Source organism: Physeter macrocephalus, chromosome 16, assembly GCF_002837175.3.
Source record: "Physeter macrocephalus isolate SW-GA chromosome 16, ASM283717v5, whole genome shotgun sequence".
NCBI classification, from domain to species: domain Eukaryota; kingdom Metazoa; phylum Chordata; class Mammalia; order Artiodactyla; family Physeteridae; genus Physeter; species Physeter macrocephalus.
This window is the reverse complement of record NC_041229.1, coordinates 97,362,671-97,377,532: the sequence shown is the minus strand read 5'-3', so window position 1 is coordinate 97,377,532 and position 14,862 is coordinate 97,362,671. Positions and strand designations below refer to the sequence as shown.

The 14,862-nt window shown below is 38.8% G+C and overlaps 1 protein-coding gene across 8 annotated transcripts in view; it reads right to left on the bottom strand.

Moving 5' to 3' along the window:
* LOC114488012 (centriolar satellite-associated tubulin polyglutamylase complex regulator 1-like) overlaps positions 1-14,862 on the bottom strand; it is a 157,820-nt gene that overhangs the window by 107,168 nt on the left and 35,790 nt on the right. For all 8 annotated transcript variants that reach the window (XM_028501425.2, XM_055091557.1, XM_028501429.1 and 5 more), the window contains exon 2: positions 12,855-12,957. In XM_028501425.2, the coding sequence (XP_028357226.1) occupies positions 12,855-12,957 (103 nt within the window). The remainder of the gene's footprint in view (positions 1-12,854; positions 12,958-14,862) is intronic.

Genomic DNA, 14,862 nt, shown 5'->3' with positions numbered 1-14,862 from the left:
GCCGATGCAGGGGACGCGGGTTCGTGCCCCGGTCCGGGAGGATCCCACATGCCGCGGAGCGGCTGGGCCCGTGAGCCATGGCTGCTGAGCCTGCACGCCTGGAGCCTGTGCTCTGCAGCGGGAGAGGCCACAGCGGTGAGGGGCCCGCGTACCGCAAAAAAAAAAAAAAAAAAAGACTGATTAAAAGTGCCACAGTAAGACACACACAAAAACAAAACAATAATTGGAGTTAAGAACTCTATAGATGGGTTTAACAGCAAATTAGACATAAATGAAAGGAGAATTAATGAACTGTAAAATAGTCAGAAAAAAATATTCACAATGAAGCATGAAAGACAAAATGATGAAAAAATGCAGAAAGTGCATAAGAGTGGATACCATGAAAAAGTCTAATGCTTGTGTAATTAGAATCCCAGAAGGAGTGAAGATAGTGGAACAGAAGTAATTTGAAAAGCTAAAAATTGAGAACTTTCCAAAATTGATAAAAGATGTAAGTTACACATTCAAGAAACACTGAGAACCCCAAATAGTTTATAAATATAAAGAAAAGCAAACCTAGGCACATCATAGAAAGACTACCAAAAACCAAAGACCAAATATCCAAAAGTAGCCAGAGATTACTGTAAAAGGACAGATTATTTTCAAAGGTGTAAGAATAAGACTGATAGCTGACTTCTCAACAGAAACAGTGTAAACAAGAAGATAAAGGAATGGTATATGCAAAGTGCTAAAGGAAAATAACTGCCAACCTAGAATTTATATAAGAGAAAACTGGCCTTCAAAAATGGAGGTGAAAATTCAAATAAGGTCTATAGATAGTTAATAGTTTTCAAGTAATAAGTCTCTGATTTTTGTAATTGTACTATGGTTATAGAAGACGTTAACATTGATGGAAGCTGGGTGAAAGGAAATCAATAATATTTTTGCAACTTTTTTGTAAGTCTAAAATAATTAAAAGAGGAAAAAAGTTAAATAAAGATAGTTTGAATGATAGCTAACTTCAGAATGGAAGCTCCATGAAGGTTGAGATTTCTTGTCTGTTTTCTTCACTTCTATCCCCTAGTGTCTAGAAAACTAACAAAATGCACTCAGTAAATATTTTTGAATGAATGAACAGTAGCAGTAGCAATCATTTATTCAACACTTAGTGTATCTTAGGTAGAATGCTAAGCACTTTACATTCATTATCTCATTTAAACCTTCTATCAGTCATGTAACATGGAATTTATTTTATTATATGAGTCTCCCTATTTTATAGGTGAGGCTAAGCAACCTGCCCAAGGTCACATACTATTAAGTTAAATGGCAGGCTCTCGAACATAGATCTGATTCCAAAGTCTGTGTTGTTAACCACTACGCTACAGTGCTTTCATGTCACATAAAAATACTTCTTTCTTTTTCACTTATCCCTATTCTACTCACCTTTCCAGGTTATATTAGTGAGTGTTATTCAGAGAAACAGAACCAATAGTATATATATAAATATATATAAGAGGAGATATAGCTTATCTAATTATGGAATTGACTCATGTGATTATAGAGGCCAAGAAGTCCCATGATCTGCCATTTGCAATCTTGAGAACAAAGAAAGTTGGTTAATTCAACCAAATCTGAAGGTCTAAGAGCCAGGGAAGCCAATAGTATAAGTCTCAGTCTGAGTCCAAAGACCCAAGAATCTGGGGGCCAATGGTGTTAAGTTCTAGTTCAGGTTTGGAGGCTTGAGAACCAGGAGTGCCGATGTGCAAGGGCAGAAGAAAATGGAAATCCCAGCTCAAGCAAAGAGAGCAAATTTACCCTTCTTTACCTTTTTGTTCTAATCAGGCCCTCAGTGGATTAGAGGATGTCCATATGCATTGATGAGGACAATCTTCTTTATTCAGTTTACTGATTCAAATGCTAATCTTTTCTGAAAATACCTTCATAGACACATCCAGAAATAATGTTTTACCAGCTACTGGGGCACCTCTTAGCTTGGTCAGGTTGACACATAAAATTAACCATCACAGAGGTCAAAACAAACTCCTCTATGATGTAACTACTGTAGTAACCATTATTTCACCTTACTCTCAGATCTCAGAGCGCAACTTAATGCCATTATATAAGGTCTTGAATTGTCCTCTAGCTGTTAATCAATAAGCATTATCTCCTCAACCAGATTACACCCCCTTAGGCATGTGACCATATCTTATATTCCTATTGATATAGGCCACATTTGAAGCTCTATAACAATACTTGCTATTTCGATAAAGGCATGAAGAAAAATATTTAGTTGGAAAAACCATGCAAGGAACAGTGTTTTGGGATGCATTAGAGATAGGGCCTGTATGGTTTAAGATTCTAAACAACAAATTTGACTCAGGAAAACACTACCTTAAAAAGGTGGTTTGGGGACTTCCCTGGCGGTCCAGTGGTTAAGACTTCGCCTTCTGATGCAGGGGTTGTGGGTTCAATCCCTGGTCAGGGAGCTAAGATCCCACATGCCTCAAGGCCAAAAAAGCAAAACATAAAACAGAAGCAATATTGTAACAAATTCAATAAAGACTTTAAAAATGGTCCACGTAAAAAAAAAAAAAAAAAGAAAAAAAGGTGGTTTTTGCATCAAGTTTTCTATAATACCTTTTTTTCCTTACGGCAAGTTAGCAGATGTTCAGGGCAATTTGGACAGAGCTGCACAGTTCTCTAGATTAAACCCCCTTGAGAGGACACATATATTACATAGAAGGTGAAGTCTGAGAGGGTGCAGATGAGCAATTACCCCCACACATGTAAACTGCAGCTTGTGTAGTGTAAATATACTGTCCCTGCCTAGACCTGCCCATGTAACATTCTCTCTTTGGGCTCTGTGGTTTCTCAGTACATCCAACTGTTTGGAGGCTGGAGCTTGGCTCAGCAAGCACAGATAAACAGCTTCCTGGAGCAAGCTGCCAGTGTGACGAGCAATGACCTCAGCAGAGAATGTCTGCTTTTCATTACCCTGAGTACATCACTGTACTGCTAGAGCTAAGAGCAGGAACAATACAAGCTGGAGAGCCCTGACTAGCTCAGGTCTCCCATTACACCTTGAATTTTTAAAATCTTGGCAGCCAGAGGAAAGAGGGTATAGACAGGAAGTGAGGAAATGGCTTTTTTGTGAAAAAAACAAGAAAAGAAAAAAGAAAAGCTTTCTTAGGCTATTCTCTGAATAAACTAAATAATGAGTGAAGTGGCTAACACTAAATGGCTAAGAGTCGTGCAGAAAATCATCAAACGTCTTTAATCGCCAAACAGTGAAGGGTAAGCAAAAAGTGTTACAGAAAACAAGACAGACTAAAAGTCCTCAAGATCTTCAACTTTGATACCATTTAAAGAGAAAGAAGAAGAAGACTATCACTTTCCAAAAAAGCCATGAAGTAGGAGGGAAGCAAAAATCCCAGAAAACTGGAGCTAAAGGGGAATGAGACTTGATGAAAATGAATTACATATAGTCAGATATTTTATACCTGTCATTTCACTAGATTTGCACAACAATCCTATGAGACAGGTATTTTCATCCCTAGCAATTGTTTTGACTTGGAAAATATAACGCAAGGACCTTAACAAAGGCATTTGTTATCAATACTATTTAATGACAAAGGGATAAATTCAAGGCTGCTTCTATGGCCACCCCAGAAATGGCATTACCTACTGTGGCAGCCTCAGAACTCAGTAATCCTGGAATGATGAGTCTTCAAATAAATGTACACGCTCATAACATTTTCTGGTAAGGTAGTTTCTACTGTGCTGCTCAGAGCTGCATTTGTTAGTTGAAGAAAGAAATCACAGTTGTAGCCTCAGACAAGAACCTGGTTGGATATGACCCCTCTTGAAGGATCCTGAGAATTTGCTTTGTGGGGAAGTCGGAATGCAAAGATGCACCTGCCATGGGGCCCGGAGGCTACGGACAGACAAACATCTTAGTAAATCATAATAACAGAGAGAAGCTTCATTTGACTTTCATTTCACTTTTCTCAGGGAAGAAGGACCTTTGTGTGGCTACCAAAAATCTAACTGTCCATCCTCCTTCCCCTTTCTCCCCTCTGGCCCCATCCCAGTTCATTAACAACCCTCTGGTTAAAGGTGCCAGATTGTGTCATTCTTTCCTGCTCTTATGCCAGGCCTGTGTTGCTAGCACTACAGATCTTCGAGAGTTCTAAGCAAATTATGGAAGAAATTAAAAGCACTGATGAATTAAAATTGCTCTATTGTTGATGAGGTAAAGTTTCTTAACTTCTGATTAGCTATTTTACATTGCTAATAGCACTATTGACATGTTACTTCAGATTTGTGTGTGTCTACCTGATTGCCAGAGGAGTACTCAGGAAATTATCAGAGCGACAAGGAATATCAGGGCTTGGATTGGACCAAGTAAAGGTTCTTTATATTACTTATAGATTAAAATAAATCAAGTAATTTCTCTAAGGGGAAATATTTTAGTGTGGAGAATTATACCTAAAATTTATACTAGCTAGCTGTAAAAGCAGCTCCCATGAAAACAGAAATAATATCGCTGGGTCTTGAGAATACTTCAGCCAAGGATGGAGTTCCTTCATTTCCTCTTATTGAACAGTTTCACAACAGCTAAATTTCTCTTAAATTGTAGCAGGGAGGGGGTGGGGAAGTAAGGTCTTTCCTGACGGGGAGAATCTGGGCCCAATTATTACTTCCATAACCTTTGACTGCAACTTCTAAATGAGTCAGGGGACCAGTGGGCTGTGAAATGGCTTCCTCAGTTACCAGGTCAAGTGCTGCTGGATGGTTTCCTATAATCAAAACATGAAGGGACTGAAGAAGAGAGATGGATTCTAAGCAAATAAGCAGCTTCTTATGTCCTCAATGAACCTGGATTTTTAAGTTTCAAAATAGATTTTGGTGACTCTCAACTCACCACTATGTTTCCCTGGTGTCCTTTTGCTATAAGATACCTCTGGTAATATGGAAAAGAACCAGAATCCTCTATAGATTTCACAAATTATGGCTTAATAGAAATGCCTGGGCCAATAACAGTGAGGATAGGATTGCTTCAGCTATGGCAAAATCTATTCCTGGCAATTATCTGAGTCTGAGAATCCAGATGCTGACAATGAAAAATGGATAATTTTCTGTTACAATGTGTCAACTCCAGCTAAGAACTGAACTATGGAAAAAAGATGGGGGTGAGGGGTAGGCCGAGAGAAGCATTACACCTTTTGAAGAAGCCAATGATAGGATTAGTCACCATTCCTTCACCATACCACATTTGACTCAATTTAACAATAATAAATTGGGAAAACATGGAGCAGAAATGGCCCAGAGAAGTCTTAAGTCCACCCCTCATTCAAAGCTATGAGCCTGGAAATCAGTGAGTTCCTAGTTTGTTCTGATGTGTTTCTTGTTGCTCCAAATCCAATCCTCTGTTACCATGTGCACAAGAAGAACCCAAAACATTACTTAAATGCTGGGTGGTGGATAATCTTAAAAAATTTGCCAATTTTAGAACTGAAAGTTTACACCCTGACCGTTCTAGATTACTGAGGAGAGAAGTGGGTCATCTTTCATAGGGCTTAGAGCACCTGTTTTAAAAAAGAAGTAATACATATTTTATAATCATGCATTGTTTTCATTAAGTTACATTTTAAGTGATTTAAGAATATGCACTATTGGAATCTCCTTTTTTTCTCCAAGAGTGAATTAATGAAGTTCACACTTCATGGACTTATTCTAATTAAAACAATAAAAAAAGGAATTTGAGGCTGGTACCTTTTACTACAAGAGTATATAAAAAAGCATGCAAGTTCCCAACTGAATTCTGATAATTAATATGTATCACAATGGAATTATTAATGTTCTTTTTCCAAAGATTGATAAATACTTCTATCTCCATATTTATACTATATATTAGATAACACAAATAATTTTATGACTAATTATTTTATTATTTTTACTTATTATATATGAGCAGTGCATGAGGGAGGCCAATTACCTGTAAGATAGCTTTCTATGACTACTGCCTGTTAAGGGAATTCCACTCTGAGAAGCAGCACATAAAATCAATCAAATTATCTTTTTTGGACACAGAAAGCCTAGGTAATGAAGGTGGACAAAAAGAAGGTAGGTCACCTGAGCTGAGATAACTTATCGGCTCTCAAATGGGATGAGCCAGTCATTCCAGGGGATAAGCCCTCAAATGCCATCTCCTCCAAGGGGCCTTCCTGGCCATCCTATATATCACATTATCCTAGTTACTTCCTTGTTGTTTACCTTGTTACACTTATCAGCTGTGTAACCTAGGGAATGTTACTTTTGTGTGCCTGAATTTCCTAATGTATAAAATGAAGATAATACTAATACTCCACCTCATAGTATTTTGAGAATTAAATGAGATAGTACATGTCATATGCTTAGAACCATGCCCAGCACAAAGCAAGTATTTATTAACTATTAGCTATTGTCGTCATCGTCAGTTTACTTTTTTATTGACTATCTCCCTCACTAAACAGCTAGGTTCATGAGGGTAATTACCTTACTTGTCTTGTTCACCACTATATCTTCTTCATTGCCAAATACACATAGGCACACAGTAGGTGCTCAAAAATAATTACTGAATGAATGAATTCATGAAGGAATGCTGTCCTATATTCTCACATACCCTTAAAAAAAACTTCCATCAATGAAGGATATCTGTATACGTACTTGCAACCAAAACAGTCATCAAGAAAACTTCCCTAGGAAGGTAAAATCATCATTTAAAAAAAAACAAAACCAAGACACTTGATTATAAAAAAAGAGCCCTCCTGGGCCCACCAACCAAGACCACAGAGTATCATTCTTTTCTATATTAGTATGTGGAGGTCAAGCTCTCTGATGCCACAGTGTTGTAACTATCAATTTAACCCGTGAAGAAGGGTTCCCAATTGTGATAGGAATTCTCATATTTCAGCCTGTTTTTCTCTCATCATTATTTTCCAATGTCCTAAAAAAACACATTTCTCATTTTATCTTTACCACAAGAACCTGGTCACACTCTGCTGTGGTTTCTAAGTTACAGCTACTCTAGCCTCATTTTCTTGTCTGTACTTCTTCAGAGGTCCTGACCCCGTGCCAACACTTGGTCTATTCTTAGAGCGGCACCTCTAAATACTAATTCCTTTTACCTTTCATTGGTTGAAAGATGGCATTCAGAGGTAGAGGTTGCATACAACATGAAAGAAAATCCTATGGGATTTCGTATCCTTCTTTCAAGAGCGTCCAGAAGAATATGATCTGAAGAGCTCACAGTCTTGCAGACACACACACACACACACACACACACACACACAGTACAGCTTAGCTACTCATGTTTTACAGCTTATCCAGATTTGCTGGAACAATCATGGATTTGTTGGAAAACACCAAGCACACCAAGGAGTGACAGCACAGGTGAGAGGGCAAGCCAATCCACAGAAGAAAATCAGCAGAAAAACCTTCCAAAAACAATTTTGAAGAGTATTTTTATCATTGTTTAAAGGTAAATTATCCACCATTAAATGTATGAAAAATCTCAATGTCTGAACTTGAAACTGAGAGATGGAAGTGCACACTTAACACATTTTTTAAAAAATTATGTTTCCTATTGTTTAGAGACAGCTCCAATTGTATCCCCTCCAAAAGGACAATATAAAACATTTAAATGGCAATGAATTGAGGTCACCAGACAAAGCTATGTGATAAACTGTGTGAAGTACAGTTCATAAGGGAAATTTCAAAGAATCCAGAAACCATAGCTAGAAGAGACCTCATATTATTATCTGGTTAGGCCTCCAGCAACATTAGGCATTATAGCGACTTGGAGACAGTACAGAATAGTGGCCTTTGTAATACTGCAGATGAGGCTTGGCTCCTAATTCTGTCATTTATTAGCGTGTGAACTTAAAGACGCTATTTTAGGGATTCCCTGGTGGCGCAGTGGTTGAGGGTCTGCCTGCTAATGCAGGGGACACGGGTTCGAACCCTGGTCTGGGAGGATCCCACGTGCCGCGGAGCGACTGGGCCCATGAGCCACAACTACTAAGCCTGCACGTCTGGAGCCTGTGCTCCGCAACAAGAGAGGCCGCGATAGTGAGAGGCCCGCGCACCACAATGAAGAGTGGCCCCCGCTAGCCACAACTAGAGAAAGCCCTCGCACAGAAACGAAGACCCAACACAGCAAAAATAAATAAATAAATAAATTTTTTTAAAAAGCTATTTTAACTTTTCTGAGCCTCAGTTTCCTCATCCATAAAATAGAGATAATAATATTACCTACTTCAAAGAATTATAGTTGCTGAAACATAGTATGAGTTTAATAAAACATTTTTTATTATAATATATAATTATTACGTTATTTTTATTAGCACATTAGACTTTATTATACCCATTTCACAGATGAGGCAACTGAAGCCCAGAAAATTTCAGAGGGACTTCTCTGGTGGCACAGTCGTTAAGAATCCACCTGCCAATGCAGGGGACATGGGTTCGATCACTGGTCCGAGGAGATCCCACATGCCACAGAGCAACTAAGCCAGTGTGCCACAAACACCGAGCTGGAGCTCTAGAGCCCGCAAGCCACAACTACTGAAGCCTGCGTGCTCTAGGGCCCACATGCCACAACTACTGAGCCCGTGTGCTGCAACTACTGAAGCCTGTGAGCCTAGAGCCCAAGCTCCGCAACGAGAAGCCACCGCAGTGAGAAGCCCGCGCACCTCAACGAAAAGTAGCCCCTGCTCACTGCAACTAGAGAAAGGCAGCAACGAAGACCCAACACAGCCAAAAAAAAAAGAAAGAAAGAAAATTTCAGAAATTTGCCCAAGATTATGGAGTGAGGACTTATAAGGATAGGAGCTCTTTTTCTTCCCAGGTCAGAGCTCTTTTCACTTCATTATGCTTCTATAAATCAATATAAAACTGAGGTCTGCGAAAGAAGGATTTTCAGTAGATAAATTCGCAGTCAAAGGAAAATCAGGAACTTCTACCATTCAGGTCTCCTTGTCTACCAAATACTACTTCCTAGTCAATCATATAAGCACACCTTTCAAGTTGAGTTTTTTTTTTTTTTTTTTTAAGGATTTTGGAGCTTTGATGCTGGCTCACCTCTTAAAATAACTTGCCTCAGGCCAATATGGTGTTTTAGAGTTATAGAAATGTCAGGTAGAATGGCCATTACCAAAAAATCTAGAAACAGCAAATGCTGGAAAGGGTGTGGTGAAAAGGGAACCCTCCTGCACTGTTGGTGGGAATGTAAATTGATACAACCACTACAGAGAACAGCATGGAGGTTCCTTAAAAAACTAAAAATAGAACTACCATATGATGTAGCAATCCCACTTCTGGGCATATACCCTGAGAAAACCATAATTCAAAAAGAGACATGTACCACAATGTTCACTGCAGCACTATTTATAATAGCCAGGACATGGAAGCAACCTAAGTGTCCATCAACAGAGGAATGGATAAAGAAGATTTGGTACATATATACAATGGAATATTACTCAGCCATAAAAAGAAACGAAATTGAATTATTTGTGGTGATGTGGATGGACCTAGAGTCTGTCATACAGAGTGAAGTAAGTCAGAAAGAGAAAAACAAATACTGTATGCTAATGCATATATATGGAATCTAAAAAAAAAAGGAAATGGTACTGATGCGGCACGGCAGGAATAAAGACATAGACATAGGGAATGGACTTGAGGACACGTTGGGGGACTTGGGAGGGGGAGCTGAGGCGAAGTGAGAGTAACATCGACATATATACACTACCAAATATAAATTTGTTAGCTGGTGGGAAGCAGCAGCATAGCACAGGGAGATCAGCTCGGTGCTTTGCAATGACCTAGAGGGGTGGGATAGGGAGGGTGGGAGGGAGGCTCAAGAGGGAGGGGTAATATGGGGATATATGTATGCATATGGCTGATTCACTTTGTTGTACAACAGAAACTAACACAGTATTGTGAAGCAGTTATACTCCAATAAAAATCTATTTAAAAAAATATCAGGTATGTGCCATTCACATAGATTACGTAATTTTTAGTTTTCTAAGGACAAGAAACTGCTCACTTGACAACTAGATTTCTGTCAGCACTGTGGAAAAAAGTCTTAAGATTTTTTTTCCAACAGTGTACTGCTAGATAAAAGCTATAGTCAATAGCATCTGGAAACAGTTACAAGCCTTACTAGAGTTCAGTATTAGTTACATAGACCAGTGGGTTCACTTTTGGAGTGCTATATACATGGTATACAGCTTCTTTTTTTTTTTTTTGGCCGTGCCGCGCAGCGTATGGGATCTTAGTTCCTGATCAGGGACCTAACCCGTGCCCCCTATAGTGTAAGTGCGGAGTCCTAACCACTGGACCTCCAGGGAATTCCGGTATACAGCTTCTTCAATGGCAGGATATAGAACTTTATTAAAGAGAATCAAGAAAAAAGAGAGAAAGAACAAGAGACAGTCCTTATTCATAATAAGACCAAGAATAAGAGTGCATAGTATAGTATGCAATAACCTAAAATACAGATACAGCTGTAGATTCAACATTTACCTAACACCTATCATATAATAAGCATCATGGCAGGTATTGGGATTACAGGGATGAAGAAGAAATGATGCCTACCCTCAAGGAACCAGCACAGTAGGGAAAAGACTTATAAAGGAGATGGGGGAGGGGGAATAGAGTAAAATGAAAAAAGCCAGGAAGAAGCATTGTCCCCAGAAGAATCATATTTCATGTGGCAAGGAGCCTCAAGGGTGCTCGTACAGATTAAATAGCCTAGAAACTTGACCCCTAGGCTTGTCAGCTCTGTAAAAGCAAGCAAGCTTGCCAATCTCAGTCTTTACTCCCAGCCCACCTCATTTGCTTCAGCCCATACCTCGAGAACAAGTGAGATTCCTTGCTCTACTTCACCCTCCTTTAGAAGACTGGGAGAAGAGAAGGGACCAGCTCTGATCCTGGAAAGCCTGTTTTTCCCAGAACTTGAAATTCCAATCCATAAGAAATCTAGATTTTGTTTGCAAGACTTATAGCTCAGCAAAAGAGCTAGGGGGAGTCAAGAATTCCCCTAACAGCAACCCAAGTTAAGGCCATTAGAAGAGATGTCTGATCTTCAAGGAACCTCTGGAGAACAGAAAGGAAAAAAAAATTGTTTTCAAGGAGAGTGGACTTGAGCTCATGATGCACCATAAGCAGAAGCCTATACGAGGCTATTCTTCCTTTTTTAGAATGCTTACAATAAACCAGAAAAAAAGGAAAAAGAAGACAAATGATTATATAAATATGTTGGCATTTTGGTAATAAAAATAATTTTTTGTATTTCTTTAGCATACCCTTTCATGAAGACCAAGGTATTTTAAACTGATTATTTCATTCAGCCTAAAAACAGTTCTGTGATACCAAAAAGAAAGAAATAAGAGAGATTAAGAGGTACAAACTTTCAGTTGCAAAATAAATGACTTATGGGTATGAAATGTACAGTGTGGGGAATATGGTCAATAACTATGTAATACCTAAAAGAGAAACAAAAACAAAAAACTATGTAATATCTTTGTATGGTGGACTATCACAACTAGACTTATTGCAGTGATCAGTTTCAAATGTACAGAAGTATCAAATCACTATGTTGTGTAACAGGAGCTAACAGTGTTATAGGTCAATAATTCAAAAACAAACAAACTCATAGAAAAAGAGATCAGATTTCGGGTCATCAGAGGTGGGTGGGGGGTAGGAGGAATTGGATAAAGGCAGTCAAAACTTCCAGTTATAAGATAAACAAGTACTAGGGATGTAATAATGTACAAGATGATAAATATAATTAACACTGCTGCATGTTACAAATGAAAATTGTTAAGAGAGTAAATCCTAAGAGTTCTCATCAAAAGAAAAAAGTTTTTTTCTATTTCTTTAATTATCTATCTATATAAGATGATGGATGTTCACTAAACTTATTATGATAATCACTTCATGATGTATGTAAATCATTATGCCATGCACCTTAAACTTAGACAGTACTATACGTCAATTATATCTCAATAAAACTTGAAGAAAACAATTTTTTAATAAATTAAAAAATAATCATTTTAACTTTTACACACTCCAAGCATACTTTATAAAGAAACACTACTCCTCAAAGATATAATCTGTGAAAGATGTCCTGCCTCTAGAAATAATCTTAAATCATTAAGTGATTGACACAGCATCCTGTAGAAAGAAAACTGCAGAGGAATATCATCCTAAGCATTTCCATGAAAAAAGCCAGCCAAGAAAAACACAGGCTAAAGGAACACTGACTAAAGGAAATCTGAGTGAATATTCTGAATAACAGGGAAAGTTAAAAATTATAAGAGGAACCTAAAAAAACAGATCTAATAGATCAAACAAGCAGCAGTTGAACTTTTATAGTTATCACCACTCATGAGACTTATCATTGGACAAAACTAGCCGCACCAGGGCTTCCCTGCTGGCGCAGTGGTTGCGCGTCCGCCTGCCGATGCAGGGGAACCGGGTTCGCGCCTCGGTATGGGAGGATCCCACATGCCGCGGAGCGGCTGGGCCCGTGAGCCATGGCTGCCGAGCCTGCGCGTCCGGAGCCTGTGCTCCGCAACGGGAGAGGCCACGGCAGAGGTAGGCCCGCATACCACAAAAAAAAAAAAAAAAAAAAAACAAACAAAAAAAAACTAGCTGCACCAAAGGCATGTTCCAAAACCTGTTTGGGCAGCCCTCAATCAGTCTATCAAAACTAAGCATTCACTGCCACTACATAATCAGCATTGCCCTGCTCTACTTTTCATGTATCTTGCCTTCTTCCAAAAGCCTCCTCTGGGCCCACGCTATAGGCAAAGCATTCATGTACTTACTATTCAGTGAAGAACCTGGCAATGCCATATTGGCTAATATCTTCCTTGTTCTCTAGCAGCTGGCATACTGCATCCTCCATGTATGTGAGGACATGGCGCTGGGCTACAAAAACAAACAAACAAAGACAGAAAGAGAAAGTGAGAAGGATACAAAAAAAAAAGTCCTTCCAATCCTAGTAGGCCATGAAAGTCAATCAACGTGTTGGTTCTGTTCTAGGAAGTGGACTGGAATAGGCAAACCAAACTTGCTGGCCCTAAATGAGCTAGTCTCAATGGGTAGAATGGGAGATGCTGTAGAACATAACCTATTGCCGTGTGATTGGCTGTTAGTATTAATATCAACCCTTCACTCTTCATTTCAGTGATTAGGGTGAGGAGCTTTAGCACCATTTAGCAGATAAACCTGGGAATTCTTTCTTCCTACCTCCTTCCACCCTCTTCCACTTCTGCATGTCCCTGAAATTTATCCCAGGGAGTAATGATTCTACCCCTGAAACATGGATGATCTGACTGCAAGGAAAACTCATTTCTTTAATTAAAAAAAAAGTCACTGAAAAAGTTTAAGGACCATGAAGATTTCAATAAAGTTGTCATAAGTTATTAACCTTGGTAAATAATGAGACCATGAAATCTGTGTGGCCCAATTTAACAGAAATCATGTTTTCTACATTTGTTGTGACGGGTAAATGTGTGACTTAATCATGGGCTTATAATACAGGGTGTGATGAGTATTAGAATGAGACAGACCTGGGTTGGAATCATGGCTCTGTCTGATAGCTTAATCTTGGATAGTTATTTAATCTGCACCTGTTTTCTTCTTTATCAAGTGTGGAAAGAAACATTATTTAATTTAATTATTTATTTATAAATTGAAGTACAGTTGTTTTACAATGTTGTGTTAGATTCTGGTGTACAACAAAGTGATTCAGTTATATATATATGTTCTTTTTCATATTCTTTTCCATTATAGGTTATTACAAGAGATCGAATATAGTTTCCTGTGCTATACAGTAGAACCTTGTTGTTTATCTATTTTATATACAGTAGTTTGTATTTGCTAATTCCAAACTCCTAGTTTATCCCTTCCCCCTTCCCCTTTGGTAACTGTAAGTTTGTCATCTATGTCCGTGGGTCTGTTTCTGTTTTGTAAATAAGTTCATTTGTATCATAATTTATTTTATTTATTTTTATTTTGTAATACATTTGTTTATTTATTTTTTGGCCACATTGGGTCTTCGCTGCTGCACGCGGGCTTTCTCTAGTTGCCGCGAGCGGGGGCTACTCTTTGTTGTGGTGTGCGGGCTTCTCATTGCAGTGGCTTCTCTTGTTGTAGAGCACGGGTTCTAGGCGCACGGGCTTCAGTAGTTGTGGCACGTGGGCTCAATAGTTGTGGCTCCTGAGTTCTAGAGAGCAGGCTCAGTAGTTGCGGCGCACGGGCTTAGCTGCTCTGTGGCATGTGGGATCTTCCCGGACCAGGGCTCGAACCCATGTCCCCTGCATTGGCAGGCGATTCTTAACCACTGCAACACCAGGGAAGTCCCTGTATCATATTTTAGATTCCACATATAAGTGATGAAAGAAACATAATTTCTTTCTCAAAACATGGTCAATCAACTTCTTGGTCTGAACCACTTGAGACACCCTGTTAAAATACAGATGATCATCTGACAATATCTCAGACTTGGTGACCTTAAAATTCTAACTGGAGCTCAGTAATTTTTAACAGGTACCCTTGATGTTTCTGATGTAGTTTAAGAATCACTGGTTAAGAACTTGGGCTTTGGAGTTCCAAGACACTTGAGTTCCATTCTCAGCCCCACCAAATCCTAGCTGTGTGACCTTGAGCAAATTATTCTGCAAGCCTATTTCCTGTGGATAGTAATACCATTACTATTCATAAACCACAATACCTGGTTTTCTTGATAATATATTTTATTAAAAGCCTATGTCAAAGGGCTATTGGAGGTTTGCTTCAGTAATACAGCAGAGCTTCTAATATAGCAGGTGC